Source organism: Sus scrofa, chromosome 16 (assembly GCF_000003025.6).
Source record: "Sus scrofa isolate TJ Tabasco breed Duroc chromosome 16, Sscrofa11.1, whole genome shotgun sequence".
Lineage (NCBI taxonomy): Eukaryota > Metazoa > Chordata > Mammalia > Artiodactyla > Suidae > Sus > Sus scrofa.
Window position 1 is genome coordinate 48,402,752 of NC_010458.4, and position 20,590 is coordinate 48,423,341.

Below are 20,590 nucleotides of genomic sequence, written 5' to 3' on the forward strand. Positions count from 1 at the left end.
ATGCCCGATACTATCTGTTTGGCATATTATTAAGAAATCTGTATCTGGAATAATGCGTCTGCATTTCTTCTCATTTCCCACAAGCACCACAAAGCCAGTACTTTTTCATCAGTGGATCTTGCAGAGGAAGGTCCAAAGCCTGAACCACGGTAAGCTTAGGTTGTGCATTTTTGATGTAGTCTTTAAGTGGAGGTGGTAAATACTGGTAAATATGTCTTCCTAAAACACAACATCAAAGAAAAGATAGGTTCCATCTTCCTGAGTAGGGTACCCTCAGCCCCACGACTGCATAGCTCTTGAGAACCTGGGTTCATCGGAGATGGGACACAAGGCAAAGGCCTGACTTGGGCATCCTCGGACAGGGTAAATATCCCCACTCTGAAAATGGAAATCCATCCCATTCTCCTGCATAAGCGGGGTAAGGGTTTGAAGCCGGCAGTGGGTGTGTTGGGGGGGTAGGTTGGGAGTGTTTTCCCCTTAGAGCCTCCCCAGCCCCTTGACTCGTGGCCCTGCTCGGACCATTGTCCGCACACCTCGTCCCTCCAGCTTCCGGGCCGCGGGCGAGATGATTTGCTGCAGATGACATCAGCCTTGGGCCAACGGCTGGGAGAGCGGAGGCAGCCACCCCGTGAGGATGTGCCGGGTGGTCCTTTCCTCCTCCTCTTCCTCCTCCTCCCCGGCTCCCTGCCTAGTCTCCATATAAAAGAGCCGCCGCCTCCCCGCCCTCTCTCACTCCCCGCTCCTCTCCGCCGCACGCTCCAGGAGAGGGCGGAGGGGGAGGCGGCGCGCAGCGCCAGGAGGAGGGGGACGCAGGGGGCGGAGCGGAGACAGCACCTTCGGAGATAATCCTTTCTCCTGCCGCAGAGGAGAGGAGCGGCCCGAGCCGGTTACTTCGCCGAGGCGTAGCCGGCCGGCAGGATGGCGACCGTGGTGGTGGAAGCCGCCGAGCCTGAGCCGTCCGGCAGCATCGCCAACCCGGCGGCGACCACCTCGCCCAGCCTGTCGCATCGCTTCCTCGACAGCAAGTTCTACCTGCTGGTGGTCGTCGGCGAGATCGTGACCGAAGAGCACCTGCGACGCGCCATCGGCAACATTGAGCTCGGTAAGAGGCCCTGCACCCCCAGGGGACGCGCTCGGGGAGACGCGCAAAGGCTACCCCACCTAGGGCGCAACGGCCACTTTCCTTCTCTGGCACGCCCCGCACCCCCGCTTCTTCCCGCACCCCCGCCTCTTCCCGCACTCGGTCCAGACTCTTTCTGGGCTCATTTGGGAGAATAATGCGAATTTCTTGATTTGAGACCCAGTGGCAGAGTCTTTCCTAACCTTGAGGGATCTGTCATCAGGCTGGGTCTGCAGATCCCAGCTGGCTACCGCCTCTCCCGCTAAATGAAATGCAGGTGTCAGAGAGGGCAGAGGCCACAATAAAGCCGCAACCGCAGGAAACCAAAGGTGGTGGTGGTGGTGGTGGTGTGTGTGGGGGGGTACTGATGCAACCACTCCTTTCAGCACCCCACCCCCACCCCCGCAACATGCTGGGATTGTCCCTTGCCGGCAGACCTGAGGCTGAAGTGCCATGCGCCAGGGGCCGCGTGGGAATCATTCTCACCACAGCCACCTCAGCCCTGGAGAAATGCTTTTTCTGGCTTAATACCGCCCCATCTTTTCTTTCCTTGGAATGACGAGGCTAGTCCCAGGGCCACGCCCGCCCCCCCCCCCGCCCTGGGACGCGGAGATTTAGAACCGCCGGTGCCTAGCTGCCAGACGGCGTCCGCCTCGCTACCGGCCTTAGGGCCTTGGTTGCAGCTTTCGGAAAGGACAATGGGACCCCCGAGTTGCGGGGTGGGGCTGCTGCTTTTAAAAGTCTCAGCTTGAGGAGTGATGGCTTGGGAGGTACAGGCGGGAGGGTGGGGGCTGGCGGGTTGAGCCGGGCGTCTCGCCCGGTGCGCGCACTGCGAGCGCGCTCTGCAGAGGCCGAATAGCGGTTCGCCAGAAACCCTGGGCGGGGCCGTGAGGGTCGGGCGGGCGCAGCCTCGGGCGCGCGGACCGACCCGCTTCGCAGCCCCACCCGGCCTGCCGCAGTGCCTCCGCCCTCCGCACCTGCCCCCCGCACTGCGGCGCCCCCACTGGGCGCGGCCGGCCCGGGCTCTGGGGTGCGCGTCCCCTCCTCTCCCTCAGCCCGGCTTTGTTGCACTCGAAGTCCCCGACTGGGCAGCTCTGCCCACTGCCTTTGCCTTTACCCCCAGCGTCCCAGACCGCCCCTCGCCCTGACCGAGGTCGCCTGCTCCCGCCTTAGCCCCAGCCCGCGCGCTCTATTCTCTCGGGGTGGTTGGTGCTGAAGCGGTTCTGCCCCGAGATACCGGCTGGTGGGCGTGGTGCAGTCCGCACTGCGGTCTCTACGGCAGCCCGAGGCGGACAAAGGGCGTTCACGCAGCACTCCTTCTCCGCTCCTGTCCACCCCCACCCCTCGCATAAAGGACGAGAGAAAAACCTTGTTTTAAATGGAAAAAAAACAAAACAAGAAAACGCTGGTTATTTGCCTCTGCACTGGGAAATGGTCTACTGTCCCCAGAACAAAAGGCTGCAGGGTGGGGACTGGAGTTGCAGACCTGGTTCTTTTGTTTAACTTTAAAGCACTGATTTTCCCTTTCAGCTAAAAAAAGAAAGAAAAAGAAAAAAAAAAAAAAAGAAAGAAAGAAAAAGAAAAAAGAAAAATAATGTGAGCAGAAAGCAGTCGTGTTATTTTATTCAAAAAGAATTCAAGAATAAGATATGTCAATAGTGAAATGCCTCATTTGAGCATCTCAGTAACCCTTCATTTTCAAACAATAGCCCTTTAATCTGATCTGGACTAATTTAGCTTATTTGCATATTTTCTCCTTGGAAAATATCACCGGTTCTGACTTTGGGTGTGGCTCCTGTATGAATCCATGACTTTGGACTTTTTAAAAATGTTATTTGTCAGCCTGTTTGCTGGGCACTAATCAGGAGGTCTCTTTCTGTCTATAAAATGTTCATAACCACCTGATGTGATGAGGCGAGAGGGACCATCATCCCCATTTTGGAGATGGGGGCCTGCTCAAGGTCACACCACTCATAAGTGACAGAAGTGGCAGCACTGCAGCATCGGTGGTTTTCTGGCCCTGTCATAATGTTAGTGCAGGACAGACTAACGTCAGAGGGACATCAAACAGCAGTTTTCATATCTTGCTTTTATACAAAGGCATAGTCATCCACTTGTGGGCAGCGTCCCATACAGGGAGGTGGTTCAGTAATCACCTTCCATGTAATTTTCTTCCTGCTTTGTTACTCTGCTGATCATCCTCTTAGCGCCCCATTTCTCAGGGGGTTTATTCAAGCTGCTTCTGTTTGAGCATAAACTAGATGCATCTGAGTACTGCTGTGAAGCTCTGTCTACTCTTCTTTGCACTATTAACACTTAGTGATAAAGTTCAGATTTATCTTACTGACATTTTTTTAAAAAAACATTTCATTGATATGAAGAGAGGAAAAGACCACATCATAAATGAGGAGCTTGGTGGATTTTCAGTAAACGATGTACTTGTGTGATCTGGATCAAGAAACAGATGTGAATGGAATCCCAGTAGTCCCCTCCTGTTTCCTTTTCAGCCCGCATGGCTTCCTGATTTTTAAGTCCCCAATTTAGTCAGGTTTTCACAGGGAATTCTGAAAGGGCGGTATTGATCCCATTAAGAATCAACCAAGTGAGTGAGCAGAGCCATTTGCTTTCGCACAGTAACAGATGCTGCTTTTCCTCTGGAGAGCACTCTCTTGGGTCCTGGGGTCTTGGATGCAGCTCCAGCTGCAGGGCCTCCCAGTGCTAAGGGAAAATACTGCTGCCCTAGCTTTTCCGACAGTCTAAGATGACTTAGCAGCAAGACAGGTTGGCTGTTTCCTGGAGCCTGACACGGGCTGCTGCCTCAGCTTTCAGGTCCCAGCTGGGCCTCCTCCAGAGGTCACTCCGATACCACGGCTGTAGTTGCTGGTGCCTGTGGACCCTGTTGTGTGAAGCAAGATGGAGATGCCCCAGGGGGTTCAGCTCTGATTGTGCCCTGCAGGCTGGGAAAGCAGTTCATCATCTGTTCCTCTGGTTTTCTCTTTCGCCTCCCGTCTTAACCAAGGCTCTGTGGGTTTGCAGACCCCGGTGATTTGGATTTTTGCCATTTGATGACTTAAAGCTCTTTGGGAAGCCTAGAAAATAAATCTTGAGGAAGACGGTGGTGATGCAGTAAATCCACAGGCCTGAAACAGCCCAGCATGGATGCTTAGTAAATGCTTCTTGAAGCCAAGTGTTACGGAACCAAACTTGTGGTCTGCTCACCCATGCGCAGTAAAGCCAATCTACTGACACCAGGTTGTGGTGAAGGAAAGTACAGCTTTGTTGTAAGCACCAGGACGAGGAGAAGGGGTGGCTCCTGCTCACATCCCTCCAGCTCCCAAAAGGGTTCTAGCAAAGCATTTTTAAAGGCCAGATGAGGGAGGACGCCTCAGGATGTGTGATCAGCTCAGTGCAATTCTCTGATTGATGGATGATGAATTAACAAGGCAGTGTCATATGGGTTAACATTATCGATGCCTTGTCACCAGATAGTCTGGGGCCAGGTGCTAACGATCATCCATAGGGTGGTTAATTTCCTCCATTTGGTGGTGGTTTTAGCATCTGAAAAACAACTCAGGAAATACACATCAGATACTAATAGCTAGGTCTTTCGGAGGGGGCTAAAGCAGGCGATATGGGGAGGGGGTCTGTCCTGGGAAGGCCCCATAGGGTTCTGGTCAGTTACACAAGGAAGTGAGAGCATGACTTGTTCCTTCAGCTGGATTCAAAATGCATAATACAGGGTTTGGTCGTTTCTTCTCAAGTTTGAAACAATAGTCTTTCCTCGGACTTATTCAGTTAGTTATGCAGGACTTCATGCCAAGCCATTGTCACTCTACCAACTACCACTCCTTGGCACCTCCCTTGTCCCCTTGCTAATTAGTCCCCAATGTGGATTTAATAGTCATTCCCCATTTTCAGGCAAGTCTCCACCTCCCCTGTTTATTTTAGGACGTAGACCACATAGGTCCATGCCCTGCAAAACTAATTCTAGAGCCTTGCGAAGAGTTTTCATTGCTTCATGGTATTTTTATTATTTTATTTTATTTTTTTAAGGAACTAAAACATGTAGGGAACACTAAATGTCAGTTTGGTGTTTGCAATTACTGTTCAAGAATGTAACTTTCCTCTAGTTAACATTGGGAATCAGCAGGATTTGTTCATAAAAAAGCTGGATGTATGTAACATCTACTGCCCTGGATTTTTTAGATGTAAGTTTAGCTAATTGTTGCTTTCTGATGTCATTTTATTGAATGCTTTCAGTCTCAGATGGTTAAGAGAATTAAGAACCTGGCAAAGATTTGGGCTTCAGTGTCCATTTTATCCCAGTAGGAAAACAACAACACAGTGAGAATTAAAAGAAATGTTGGGGAATCTTATTTATTATATTCTTCTGTACTCCTCATAATCAAAAGGCGGATGGATTTCTGCTTACACAGCTTTTAATTGGCATTATCTACTAAGGATACTATTATCCATGCTGAAATATAAGCCAGTCTCCAAATTTAAGGTCATTAAATTGATGAGTCACTGTTAATCTTCTCTAAAGGCTTACTTTTGAAATAAGTTCTAACTTTTAGGCTAATAAATAAATTACTATAAATCACTTCTTTAATGTGAGATGCTATCAAGACCTAAATTATTCATCAGTGCTTTGAAACGATGAATTCTATGTAAGACACTGTCTGCATTACACATAACATAAATTATAAACATAAATTTGTTGGCTTAAAACATAAGGAATGAAAAAGCGAATCGAAGGGAAAAAATAGGAAAACTTTTCTCTAAGAAAGAGAACCTTATTGAATTTAGCATGTCTTCTTTATGATTCTAATCTGACTTCAGATCACTTTTTAGTATAGTTTTGCAAAAAGAATCTTTATGGCTATAGGTTAATAATTTTGGGACTTGGGCAAAAAATATTCAGAAGCCTGTTTCTTAGAGGCAGCCACTCATGGAAGAAGCTCGTGGAAAAAAATCAATTTGTCAGAGGCCCGAACCAGTCTACCATTTTAACACACAATGCATAGTCATTTTGTTCTGCTTTCTTCAATCTGTTGTTTCTTTTGGGATATAAATTTTAGCCTTTAAATGGGAGGGGTTTTTTTAGATTGTTGCTTTTATTAAATAATCCTGCAAAATGCTTGTTGCGTAAGATCAGTAAGCTTGGTGAGATCGCACCTGTGTAAAGTAAAGGGATCTGGCCCTTCCTCACTGTTCATCCTGACTTGTCTGTGATGACCCCCTCACACACACACACACACACACACACACACACACACACACACACACACACACACACACACACACACACGGAGAGAGAACACAACACACCCTTTTCTCTCTCTCTTTTTTTTTTTTTGGTTTTTAGGGCCGAACTCCAGGCATGTGGAGAGTCCCAGGCTAGGGGTCAGATCAGAGCTACAGCTGCCGGCCTACGCCAGAGCCACAGCAACAGAGAATCTGAGCCACGTCTGCGACCTACACCACAGCTCACGGCAATGCCAGATCTTTAACCCACTGAGCCAGGCCAGGGATCGAACCCCCAACTTTGTGGTTACTAGTCTGATTTGTTTCCCCTGGGCCACAAGGGCAGTTCCTTCTCCTTTTTTTATCTGTAAATGTTATGTGCACTTTGGCCCTGGCTTTGTGCCCTGCTTCCCCTAGAATCGGAGAAGGGAGAAGGACAGATACTTTGTAACCTCTGGTCATCAGGCTACAGACAGTGATGGTACCCGCTCTTAGTCCTGGAAGAGAGCCTCAGATTGGGTCTCCAGATGCTTAGCCTTAGGCCAGCCACCCAGGAGTGGCCAGTGCTCTCTGACCCCTGGTCTAAAAAACGGAGCTTGATCTCTTCCAACCCGTGGAGTCGTTCTGCCCCCACCTGGGTTAGCCAGTAAGGGTGTGGACATGTAAGTGCTGGAGAAGCAAAGCCCCAGAGGAAAGCATGACCTGGAGCCCCCTGAGGGCACTGCCGGCAAAAGGGCCAGGAATTTCTGTGGCTTTTTCTCCTCCCCACCCGAGACCAGGACGTCCTGCTTCTGAAAGCCTCCTCAGAACCGCTTTACCAGCACCCCACCATCCCTTCCAGTCCCCAGCTCAGCGAGGGGGAATGTGAGAAGGGTCAAAGAAGGAATTTTTTTGTCCTCTGAGCTTTAGAGGGCCTGCTGCTGGCTTCCTCTTAGGCCCCAAACGGAGATACATAAACCAACTCAGTGCAGCCTGACCAGTTCACTTCATTGAGAAGTGCTGTTTCCTTTCACTAACATTATCCAGTAGAAGGTACCAAGTAATTACCCAGTATTTTCTCTCTAAAATTGGCTTGGTTCCAGAGTTTTCCTTTCCAACGAAAATAACCAGTAAATCCATTGTAACCTTTATTTTATAAGTGGTAGCAGTGATTATGCATTGTTAAGACGTAATTTGGCTGGAAATTGCTCCCTGGAAAAGGGAACCCTAAATTTTTCTTTTCTTTGGGGGTATCAAATGGGAAATATGATTTTTATCAGCAGTTCGCTAATGTAACTTAAAACTTACGAAATGGGTTTTCTACTGTTTCATGCATTTTCCATCACTAAATTACAAATCATAGAACCAAGAGTTTGACATAAAAGGCAAATGTTTAATTGCATGTGTCATGACAAGTTAATTGAAGCCAAGGGAAGATTGGCAAACAACAATCTAAGAACAAGTCTGCCTGTTACCCTAGATGAAGTCATTCAAATCATGTAGCAGTTTGGACATAACTGATAACAAAGGCAGAAAAATTGTACACATTTAATTTCAATACACATGTCTCATTATTAACTTATTGACCCAGTTTGACAAGTGGGAAGACAAAGTGGAGCTCAGACCTGGAGCACAGAGAATCCAGTCAGCAATTTCCAATTAAGCAGCTCAGGCAGGAGCTCAATGATTTTCCACACTAGACGAGTATGTAGTGTACATACATGGAAGTAAAATATTCTAATGAATTCAGACCTCTCGACCTGTCAAGCTTTCCATGAAACAAAAAGAACCATTTATCATTTCTGCATGAAAAGGATCCACAAAATCCCAACATGCCTTTCTTGTTAAAATTTAAATACTCCATTAGCACAAATGCAAACTGAGGCTATTAATGTTTCCAGGGAGACCCATAAAATTCTCCCTTATAATTTAGCTTCTCTTTCAGATTGTTAACTCCTTCACACCTGAATTCTTTCCATGGATTGTATGAGAAAGTTAGTGAGTGTGCCTCTGTTAGAAAATATTTGTCATAGTTGAAAGGGTGTTTGGTATATAATCTGAAGATAGTTTAGTTGTGTAGTCAACCAGTTTCCAGAATCTTTCTTGTTTGTGTGTGTGTATCTACCTTGGTTCTTTGCAAGACAGGAAAACTGAACAAGACAACATGAATGGAAGTAAATGCAGATAGGCTTTAAAGATTTCAGAAGCGTGGTTAAATAATACACGGCCATTTATATTCCCAAGTCTGTATGCAGAAATGATTAAGTGACCAAGTGTTTATTTAACAACAGTTCACCTTAGACATTCTCAAGTCCCTGCCCTTCGTAGGTATGCAATAAATAATTGCTGTTGCAGAGGTTTGTTTCTGGCAATTGAGCATGCTCCATGCAGAGGTTCAGTCAAGGATTCTACCTACATTGTGGCCTCTACAATGAGGCGTCTCTCTGGGAAGGTATAAGAACACATAAAAAACAAACATGACATCCAGAGTTCTGTGGTTCCCCAGTTTTGCCTAGTTTGCACCCCTGGTCTCTATTGTCCTCTGGCCTCCCCTCTAGCCGTCCCCTTTGGAAGGGTGGGAGAGGGGGCGGAAGGAAGAGACTAGGAAGTTAGGGCGTCAACACTCCTTAGCCTCGGGTTCCCCTCACCCCAGCTTCCAGCCTTGTGATTGGAAGCCTGAGCTTTTGGGAGAAGAGACAGTTCATGTAGAAGTTTATAAAGTATTAAACTCTGTAGAAGTTTATACAGTATTGAAAAGTTGCCACATTTCTTTGCCTTTGGATAAGAAAATTCAGGACAACTAACAATGGTGAATGAAAGAGCTGTCTGCCAGGCTAGTCAGGTAAAAATAAGTGAAAGGACAGACAGGCCATGTTTTTAAGATGGACATCTAGCCTTCTGTGCAAAGATCACACAATTTTTTTTTTTTTTCTTTTTAGGGCTGTACTTGCAGCATATGGAGGTTCCCAGGCTAGGGGTCGAATGGAGCTACAGCTGCCGGCCTACACCACAGCCGCAGCAACAAGGGATCCATGCTGTGTCTGTGACCTACACCACAGCTCATGGCAACGCCAGATCCTAAACCCACGGAGCCAGGCCAGGTATCAAGCGCGCAACGTCATGGTTCCTAGTCGGATTTGTTTCCGCTGCGCCACGACAGGAACTCCAGATTACACAAGTTTTGATTGATATCCACGGGTTGAGAAATCAAGATCAGAAATGGGAGGGGTAAACAAAAGTAACCAGGTATGCACACAAAATGCACATACTCGCTGCAAAAACATCCTTTAAAAGGAGAGACCTGGTCCTGAATGCCAGCCCCGCATCTCTGCTTCCCCACCTTCATGCTCTGTTTTCTCCCACCTACAAGTGGACCGTGGAAAAGCTAGCGATTGTCTGGTAGCCTCCTAACCTTCATGGAACTCACTACCTTCTTGTCCTTTCTACTCCCTCCCTGGAGTAAAGCCTGTCATTTTCCTAATAACTGTTTTCCTTTGCTCTTCCGAAAGGGCTGCATTTACATTTTATGAGGGTCAGGAGTTCAGTCCACACTGCTAGTTATCCTTCCCTGTGGCCTGGGGGAGACGCCTCCCCAGCCCTCCCAGTTTGTGGGCATCCACTGCTGGTCACCAAGCTCTTCAGAAAAGGAGATTCCACATCCTTCCTGAAAGCCTGAGGAATGCTGCAGTGATGTCTTCCAAACCACTTTGAAATGACTCACCCGAGGTCTGTTGTCTGTCTTCCTTTGCTTCCTTAGGAATCCGATCATGGGACACAAACCTGATTGAATGCAACCTGGATCAAGAACTGAAACTTTTTGTATCCAGACACTCTGCCAGATTCTCCCCTGAAGTTCCAGGTGAGGCCTTTGGTTCACTATTTGTCAATCTAGAATTCAAAAGGAGAAACAGGCCATGGGAAAGCGTTGCCTGGGGCATCTAAGAGACTTCCTCTTCTTGCTCAAGGATTCTTTGTGTTATGATCAGTTAGGTTAGCGAGACGCCACATTTTAAGAAAGTCAACTAAGTTGTCATTATGTGGGTTTCTGTTTTGAAGAGTCTTAGATGTTTTTAAGTTCGGAGGTAAATTTAAATTACTATTTTTTTTAATATTTATCTCACTATACTCTGAACTTGAGGGATTGCAAATTATTTAAATGTTAATTTTACTCAAACGAAGCTCTGAATACAAATTGGATGCCCCCAGAATCCCGTAACTCCTCTTTCCTCCCAAGAAAGTGAAATATGTGCATTTCTGCATTTTCGCTCTCAATGAAATACACGTCATCATTTCATCATTGCATCACCACCCACTTTTCTTAGTGTGGGGAAAAGAGTCTGAAATTCCAAACTGCTATTGAAATAGCCTTTCTTTCAGAGAGGAACAAGAATACTACAGAGTAATTAAAGGTAAGGACACACAAATTTGTCATCTGCTAACAAGCCACTTTCACTAGAATGTGTTCAGCCTGTGCCTCTAGGCTTAGGGGTGTAGACAGACTCTCCCTCATGTGAGCTCAGTGGCCCATAGATCTTCCACTCAGTCACGTTTGAGGATTCAGAGCAGAGTTACTGGCTCATAAAGACTCTAAACCTGGGATGTATTTCTCCAAAGCTCTACTATTGATCGATGCATGGTAAAGCTATCAAGAGAGAAAATGTTTTGCATTTTCTCTCTTGACTATCATGTAAGCTTTATGTAAAATCGAGAATACTCTTTTCTACCTACAAGATGTTGTTGCATGATTGCAAGTTTTTTGGCATTGTTATAAGATCAGAAATGGAGTTCAGCCCTTTTGACGGATTACATCCCATTCTCTGAGCTTTGTGCACACTAAGACTTGAAACCACTTATAGAATGTCCTGCCCTCATGCATCACGCTTGGCTGTGGCGATAGATCTGTGAGATGGGGACCATTCTTCCCTTTCAGTTTGGTATTCGAATAAAATCCCATACGTTTCAGTTATGAAATACATTGTAGCTTTCAAGCATGAAATTGAGTAAATGTGTTAAGGAAAACTTAGCAAGAACTGGCTCGTTAAAAGTTAAACTTACCACAAAACCATATGAAAATCAGCTCTTATGTAACTTGGCATTGAGACAAAAAGAGAGTGATCCGGAGACTGTCAGACAGCGTGTGATCTGCTGAAATAAAGGTATAGTATATGGTTGTTTCTCTTGTTGTTGTGTTGTATTTTTATGTCTTGTACATTTCTATAACTTTTAAAATCTGTTCATAAAAAGACAAATACGTACCCTTTATTCCTTTCTCTGGGGGTTGCTATGGCATTCTTACTATGATTGTTAAAAATTTTTTTTTTGGTAAACAAATTCTGTGATTTCCATTGTGTTCGCTCACACTGGATTGACTTTATAGAATGACAGCTGTGCAAAATGAAAGGCTGCAAGATTGCTGAAAGTGAACCATTTTTGCATGAAAGACCTGGCATTACTCTTGGGGACCAGAAAGATCAGATTCCCCCCAACCTCTCCTTTAGCCTAATATACCCCATTCTTCCTCCTTTTCCTGCTGTCACCTAGAGTTAGGATTGGTTTCCTACCTAGTTATAGCAGTGCTATGCTAGGCTCTGTGTCCAGAGACTGGCCTCTGCACACACAGCACCCTCCCATTCTTGTCAACTCCAGGAAGATATATGAGCTTCCCTCCCCAGCCTAAGAGGTTCTGCCCTCTGAGAACCAAGCATCTAGAAGGTAGCCATGGGCAGGAGGCCTCTGTATGGGGAGTGTTCAGGGTGGGGTGGGGGTTTCTAACCAAGACCACAACAGATGATTAAGTACACATCAGATTCAGTTCAGGTAAGTAGGTGTGTTTTAGAGAGAAGAGATGTCACGTTAGAGGACAAAGAGGCAGAATTGGGATGAGCGGAGATCATAGGACGATCGCTGGATTGGACCCAAGGAAGCCTTTAGCTTTTCCTGAACAAACCATAGGGTTTTAGGGAGCAATATGAGATCTGTTTCCAAGTGCATCCAAGTCTGGTGGTCTCTTCTCCACTCACTGATACTCTGTAGACGCTATGTACCTCAGGCCCCTCAATAGAGTCAGCTGAACCTTTGCATGTAGAGTTTCAAGAGTCTGAGTTAACTTAGAGGCAAGGAACAAGAGGAAGGTTGAATTGTCTAAAAAACAAAACTGTTCCTTCAGCCAATTGAAGAATACCCAAATAGCACCTACAGTGTGCCAGGCACTAGGGGGTGTGGGATGGTGAACACACAGTGATGAACAAAAAAGCGCAGTCTGTACTTTGCTTCCTCTTATCCTGTGAGACGAGCAGGCATTCAACAGTCACATACAGCCGAGCAGAAACTTCTAGCCCCCTGCATCTCATCCAAACAGTTTTTGTTTTGTGTAGGCCAGCAGAGTTATAGTAATATATTCATTGTCCTCTCTGACACAAGTATAATAGCATCAGAATCTGCAGAGATTGCTTCTAGGACCCCTGTGGATGCTAAATGCCATGAATGCTCAAGGCCCTTATATGAAACGGCGTGACATTTGCACATATGCATCCTCTCATACACTTTAAATCATCTCTAGATTACTTGTAATACCTAATGCAATGTATCATATGTAAAAGTTATGTAAGTAGTTGCCAGCATGTGGCAGATTCATGTTTTGCTTTTTGGAACTCTCTGGAATTAAAACAATATGTATTTTCAATCCTTGGTTGGTTGAGTCTGCAGATGTGGAACACAAGATGTGGAAGGCCAACTGTAGATAAGGCAACTAGGGTTGCTCTTACACCTGTTTTACATTCCTGTTATACCTGTGTTCCCCTTTTTAAGAATCGGAAATGCCTTATAAAAGACTGGTGATGGCCTCTAATGCAGCTAATAGATCATGCAGGCAGCACCACCTGATTTGTTCCCTCGTACTAGCTTGTGTCTTATACTAGCTTTTCAATAGCGTTTTGAGATTCATTGGTCTATTCTGCAAGATTGCAGAAGGGGGTCGTCCAAGACCCCTCAGAATGGTGTCGTCATCGTGAACAAATGGGCTTTGAGCAGGAAGCTGGAATATGTTGCTTTTTCTGCAAAAGATGGGGGTCGTATACTATGATTAATGAAGGGGTGGGTTCTCTAGTCCCCCAGAATGTGAGCTCTGGGATTGCCAAGGCCTGTCCGACTCTGGCATACTCTAATCCTTGGAATGGTCAGTCATCTAGGGCCATCTTACTATCTCAAACCTGTTGCAGCCTTGACTGCCTAAAGACCCTTTAGCAGACATCTATGTGCCCAGGCCAGGTCTCTGCTAATAGGTCCTGATATAACACCACTCCTCGCCACAGCTAAGCTGGGCTCAAGCGGACAAGTGCTCTTGAGAGAAAAGGTTAGGTTCTCTTTCATGGATACTCCCCAGTCTTTTACTCAAGTGGAAGTTCAATAGTTGAGTTTCGAAATAAAGCAATAGTCTTGCAGTTCCTTAGATGGACAAATTCAAATACTATTTTAATATTTTGTGTTTCTATATTACAGGCTTTTTTTTTGAACCTTAATCATATTGGATGAAAATCTTTTTAATAAATCTTACCACGAGAGTAGAGCTAGGTTTTCCATGCCAGATGGAATATGTTTCACTTGCCATTTCTGTTTGCTTCCTTCTCTAACTTAACGTCAGGTAGCAATAGAGAGGATGGTATCCTAGGGGTTATAGAAAGTGTCCCATGATTGTCTGTGTTTGACACACATCATTTCAAAGCAACAAACAAATACAAACCATTCCCTGGACGAGGGACACCAGAATATTAATTTGTCTTCTTTTTTCATCATTTTGCTACTTCTGCGTATTAAAATAATTAAACATTTTTGTTAACCCAGATCCTCACCAGCAACATAGCATAAAGCAGATTCTGGACCCAGCTCTAAACATTATTTGCTATAGGAGCTCAGACAAGTTACTTAACCATTCTGTGTCTCAGTTTTTATTGCTTGTAAAATAGAGATGACCCTTTCACCCTCTATTTTTCATGAGGATCAAATGAATTAATTTGTGTGAAGATCTTGGAACAGTGCTTGTCACATGGTAAAACAATAAACGTAAGCTAGTGTAACATTGTCTCCCTTGTTGAAAATTTATCTGACTTGTATGTTTGGTGATGATTATTATCTAGGAGAAATAGTGGCTTTAGATATTGGCTGGCTTCCTTTTTGTATAGATTAACAATTTTATATTGAAGGTGTTTCTCAGAGATAAAATTGCCTTCAGCATTATCTGAAGGCACATAGTTGCCCATAGTGTCGGGGCAGCAATATGCTAGGACTTTCCATGACTGAGTTTAGCAAGGTCCTTTGGGGGAGTTCCCGTTGTGGCTCAGTGGGTTACCAACCCGACTAGTATCCATGAGGATGCAGGTTAAGGATCCTGCATTGCCATGTGAGCTGTGGTTTAGGTTGCAGATGTGGCTCGGATCCTGTATTACTGTGGCTACAGCATAGGCTGGCAGCTACAGCTCCAATTAGACCCCTAGCCTGGGAACTTCCATATGCTGCAAGTGGGACCATAAAAAGCAAAAAAAAAAAAGAAAATGAATCTTTTGGCTGTGAGACCAAAATGGAGGTGATGCATTAGGTGCTGGCATTGCAGGACCTTAGGGCAGGGTTGAAGACCATTAGCAAAATTGTCCTGATGCTGCCTAGGTAAGGAAGGATGCTGATGTGAGCAAGGGTGCTGGCCTGCTCTCTCACCTGTAATCAATCCGTGGATGTGGGAAACATCTTCTCTCCCTTCTGCCACTGGGTTCACTCTTCTGTTCTCTCCAAACAAGTGACTGTAGACTTTACCAGTTTTAAGAAGTTGAGATTTCCCATGGTTTATTTTCTTGGTCAGCTGAATGAATAGTGAGACCTTGGCATATTGACATTTTGCCACTGGTTATGTAACTCCTAGATGGCATTCCCAAAAAGCTTCTTACAGTGTGATTGATTTTGTAATGTGAATATGGGTGGTTCCCCTGAAGAGTCCACGCCTTTTCTCTAAAAGGTAAAGAAACCACAGATTTGAGCTGAGTGACTGCTAAAAATATCCTGCCTCCAGATTGCTTTTTGATGGGGAATTAAAACCAAACCCTTTGAATTTAAGTCATGCGAATTCTCTCCTCCCTTTGACATTAATGAGGCAAGGATTTACAACATTTGCCCGTAGAATCATAGGAAAATACTCAAATGCTCTTAGAAAAGGTCTAAGAATGTTTGTAGTCACCTTCTTTCTCTGTCTAGACTTGTATGTTTAGTCTGTCATTGTACAGAATTATAGCTTAATTGTATGAGCCTAGAATGCATCAGCCACTCTACGACAGGGAGAAATGAATGTGTTTTCAGCCCTGCTCCCAACCTTTAAACAATAAAACACACACATATACCTTCGCTGGAGTTGGAGAGGCTGACTTAACCCTCTGGGACCCTGTGGTTTCCAAGGGAAAGCAAACATTTTCTCCTCCTGTTTGCTCTCTCGTGCGGGCACACACATGGGTATAGGCACCTGCCGCATGCCCATTGGGCTCAGCTTTTCTCATTGCATCATCCTTCGAAGTTAGGGCAGGAATCCTGGCCTTGGAAGAAAAGGGCAAATAAAGACCCTTATTTTTTTTGCTGTAACCAGACCTCTGTTGAACATCCATTGAGGTCAATGCCGCCAGCCTGGGAAGGGGACTCCCATTTTAATGCAAATTGCCCTCCTTTCTCCTCTCGCCCCCTGCCCTCAGCCTTCCCCGCCCCTCCTGCTCCTTGCTCCCCGTCCCAGTGCCCCCATTCACAAACTGCCTGCCCCCACCCCCATCTCTTGGAAACAGTCGGAGGCCCAGTGTTTCTGAGAAGAAGGTCCATACTTTTGTGGTGTGTGCAACACAAGGCGTTCATTCCTGTGAAGTTCACTATTTGCTCAGCGTTGAAAGGTAGTGATTCTTTACATCCGTAGATCCTCCCCGCTCATGTGATTTTTTTTCCCCCCTATCTGGTGCAGATGGGGCCAGAGGAATAAAATGGTGGTTCATTGCCATGTGCAGGCACCCGCGTTCCCCAGGGTTGTTAATAATGGCTCATTCAGACAACCCTAGAAATACCTATTCATCTCACTTCTTTTTTTTTTTTAGAGCCAAAAAGGATGTTTTACCCTGCTGGCCCTAATGGCTCTCAAGCGGTTCTTAATGGGCACTGTGGAACCACCCAACGTAGGTGAGCATAGGCAAGAAAGAAGGTAGCAGAAAATTGGTTGCCCGGGCCCAGTAGCCATTCTGGGGATTGTCAATACCCCGCCATTAAATCCAGCTAAGCACATCCCAGAACAGCTGCTAAAACCGCCCTCTGAGGACAACATCTTAACGCTGCATGTCAGTGCTTTTGTCTTTATTTCCAGAGATCAAAGAGGGCCCATGGTTTTTGCTAGATTTGTTGTGGTGGTGGGTGTTTGTTGTTTTTAAAGCACACCAACAACAATCAGCGAGTCCAGTCTCTTTATTTTTTTACTTCCTGCTTTTGGGTTTTCTCTGTAGGCTTTTTTGTTGTTGTTGTTGTTCAGCATCTATGGAATCATTCTGGGAATAATGGTGGAAGATGAGGAATAAGGCTATAAGCGAGTAGACTTCTCTTTAAAACAGGTCATATTTTTGAGTGTTTATTAAGTAAGCAAGGAATTGTTAAGGAATTCATGGAGGAATTAGGGATCCCCACTGCTTATAATTTAGTTGGGGAAATAAGTCATTTGCAGCTTTAAGAACCACTAATAAAAGAGTGTTTCCTTAATTTAAAAACTGTATGTGTGTCAGAGAGACAGAGACACACAAGGATGGGGGGAGGTTGATTTAAATTCTTGAAGAAGGCAGGGGTGAGAATAGAGGTCTTAACAAGTATTCTGTTTTGATTGTTCAACCATAGATTTAGTCACAGTGACAAAGGTTACCCAGGTACCAGCACCCCCACCCTAGCCACAACCCAGGACTAATTAAACGCTACCCAGGCAACGATCAAGTATCTCCAAACATCATACTCCAGGGCTTACGCCTTTTGTTTTCTTGGCTGCAGTCTAAGGGTAATTTCTATTGCATGTGAAGTCAGATTTCCTTGGTCCTAGAGAAATGTGAGAAAGAAGTGCCCCTGGGGAAGCGCACTTAAAAATGAACCGCAGGGACTGGAGAAATTAACATAAACCCAAGACGAAAATAATGTTTTCATCCAGTGTTCCAACCCCTTTGAAAGACGGGCCTATGGTCGGGACTGGTGAGGTGAACGTTTACAGAAAATGCAACATGAGAGCCTACGTATGATTTAAAAATAAAATTATCTGATGAAAAGTGAGCACTGCAGCCTGGGAAAGGTGGCGTTCTGTGGGATGTGTCTCCTTTGCGCAGTTAGAGCATCAACATCGCTCATTTTTAAAGACACAGACTGAATTGCCTCTAAAAAATGCCTTGTGGAGTTAATTGCCTGAAGGGTGGAGATAAAATAGGAGCATCCTGAGGGCTGCCTTGATTTGGAAAGTCCCCTAAACCTGCCCTGGGCTGGCCCTTTCTCCCTTAGACTGCTTTTCATTGGATGAGGCACAGTGGAGCATTTTGGACCACATTCCTAGATCCCCTGTTTGCATCTGATATGGAGAGTCTGGGGAAGGGACAGCTGCTCCCCTGAGGGGGCCCTGCATTTTGGTGGCCCTTGCCCCTAGGATGCTGCTCCATGTAGACGATTTTTTGTTTCTTGACATGTCAGTCCATGGAGATGCCACAAGGTATGAATCAGATGTATCGAGATAGCTTGAGAGCAACAAAACTAAAGGTAGAATAAATTCTGCCTCTCAGGCTGACGACACTCTTTAGTTCCTCAGCCATTTCGAGCGGTGTTCTGCCTTCAAAATTCTCCTCTGGAAGTTTAGACCCGTGTGAGGGACCAGGGAAACAGGCAGGAAAACTGCTTGATGAATTGCTCCTTTTTTAATGCTTTTGTGCATGAAGAGAGGGAGAGGGAGGGGTACCTTATCATATTTAATCCATTGGAAGGGAGATCATCTTTCCACCTCATATGGTGTATCTTTTTAGAAGGTGCCCTATGCAACTGCACGTGAGTGAGTTCCATCCCTGGCTTGGGAATGCTGCAGGGCGGCCAGAAGAAAAAAAGCACAATAGAAGGTGCCCTCGTATCAGCCAGTCTGTCATTAAATATTTTTGTGGTCAGAGTTCCTGCAGCAAGATGTGGGTTCTAGTCCCCAGCTCTGTAGGCTTGGTAAGAAGATGTGTAAGTTAAGCCTGTCCCTGGGAGTTGTTTCAATGGAGTATGGAAATAAGGTAACTAACAGAACAAGTCAGTATCTAATGATGTGTCAAATGAGAAATGGGAACTTTTTTAGGAGAATGCTTCTGTAAATTCTCTTTGTCAAGCTCTTTTCAAAAATATACATGCAGGAGTTCTCTGGTGGCGCAGCAGGTTAAAGATCTGGTATTGTCGCTGCTGAGGTGTGGGTTCAGTCCCTGGCCTGGAAGGCTCTGGGTTCTCTTTGTGGTCAAGGAATTTGGAATCCACACTGAATTCATTATTCTCTAGTTTGAAGCTGCACTTTAAGCCCTTTAATTGAATTTTGAAAAGATCGAATTGATATTTTGCACACACCCCCCCCCCCCCCAAGAAAAGCCTGTGCGAACAAAACTGCAGAACTGATGTCAAGGCTTGATGTCAAGATTGTCTTCATCTTTGAGGGCTGGAAAACTCTCCATTGGCAGACTCTGAAGACACTTGGGAGAGATTGTGAAAGTGAGCAGTCTTATGGCAATAAATCTGAGGTAGTTGGTTCACTGCCCCAGGCTAGAATGGACACTGTGGAAAGCGCTGATGCAGCTGTTCCTGTATGGGGAGCCTGGAAGGGGGGTCTGCTGTGAGCTGCTTCCCAGGACTCCCCCCACCTCAACCTGCTCCCCTCCCTCCAGAGAGTCCTCAGAGCCTGACCTAGTCAGCAGCTCTGGGCCACACCTGAAATTACTGTCACCCACAGAGCCCCCTAAAAAGGTGGCTGTGAGGCCCTTCCTTTTCTTGCAAAACAGGGGCTAGACGTGGGTATCTGAAGCTTGGTCCTGCCGGCCTATACTTTCTTTTTTTTCTTTTTTTTTTTTTTTGCCATTTCTTGGATCGCTGTCGTGGTACATGGAGGTTCGCAGGCTAGGGGTCGAATCAGAGCTGTAGCCGTCGGCCTACCCACAGCAACGCCAGATTGGAGCCGCGCCTGTGACCTACACCACAGCTCATGGCAACCCCGGATCTTTAACCCACTGAGTGAGGCCTGGGATCAAAACCGAAACCTCATGGTTCCTAGTTGGATTCGTTTACCACTGAGTCACAACGGGAACTCCTATACTTCTGTAAAACATTAATAGACAGTCAGCAGGAAAGAATTCCATGGTGAAATAAGTCTGGGCACCGAGGCATACTAGATCTTACTTTTTGAGAAGCCATAAAGTATGTACCTGCATGTAAGTGAACTTATTATTTGATTTTGTATAATCATAAATATTCTTCACCTCTTTGGCCTGTCACTTCCACCACCACTCTCCCCCAGGGATCTAGATTTCTCTAGAACGCAGTTTGGGAAAGGATGGACTAAATGATCTCTGAATCCCTTCCCGAGATTCATGAATTTTTACAAAATGGTCTCATCTCCGAAATGCAGATGGAAACTTGTTCTATTCGCTGTTTAGCTTAAAATGGTTTTTCAAACAGGTTTGCAAATGTCAGTGAAAGAATTTGGTTTAGAAAATCTGCCTGTCCCATCTGCTAGGATTATTAATTTTTGGGGAAGATGCACAGCTTTGTGACACTCAGGCTGATTTTCCAATTTGGGAATTCTTGGCCCTTGGCTTTTCCCATCTGTCTTTACCTTGCAGACAGACCAAACAAGACAAAACTTAATTGTGTTTGCACAATGCCAAACACCTGCATGGAAAATATTTCAAAAGTCAAATTCATGAGTGTTTTGTCCACATAATGCTGGATAGGAAATAGTTGCATTTTTCCCCATTAAAATTAGAATTTCCATATTGATGTTTGGTGCTGCCTTGAGCCTCAGATTAGTTACGTATTCACAGATCTTTGGAAGGAGGCTGAAGATTGAACCTCCGGAGTTCTGGGGATCATCTGCAATTTGAGTGTGTTAAACATGCCAGGGACCTCGTTTGTTCTGGATAATTGAGAATGGCCTGCATTTTAACAAGCATGATCAGCTGTGCGTATCTTGTCATGTGAACCCATCAA

At 45.5% G+C, this 20,590-nt stretch overlaps 1 protein-coding gene across 1 annotated transcript in view; it reads left to right on the top strand.

Annotated features, from left to right (window-relative positions):
- The window catches only part of MAP1B (microtubule associated protein 1B), a 98,116-nt gene continuing 78,112 nt past the window's right edge, over positions 587-20,590 (top strand). The window contains exons 1-2 of the mRNA XM_003134032.5: positions 587-1,102; positions 10,104-10,205. Coding sequence (XP_003134080.1) covers positions 919-1,102; positions 10,104-10,205 — 286 coding nt within the window. The 5' untranslated portion in view covers positions 587-918. The remainder of the gene's footprint in view (positions 1,103-10,103; positions 10,206-20,590) is intronic.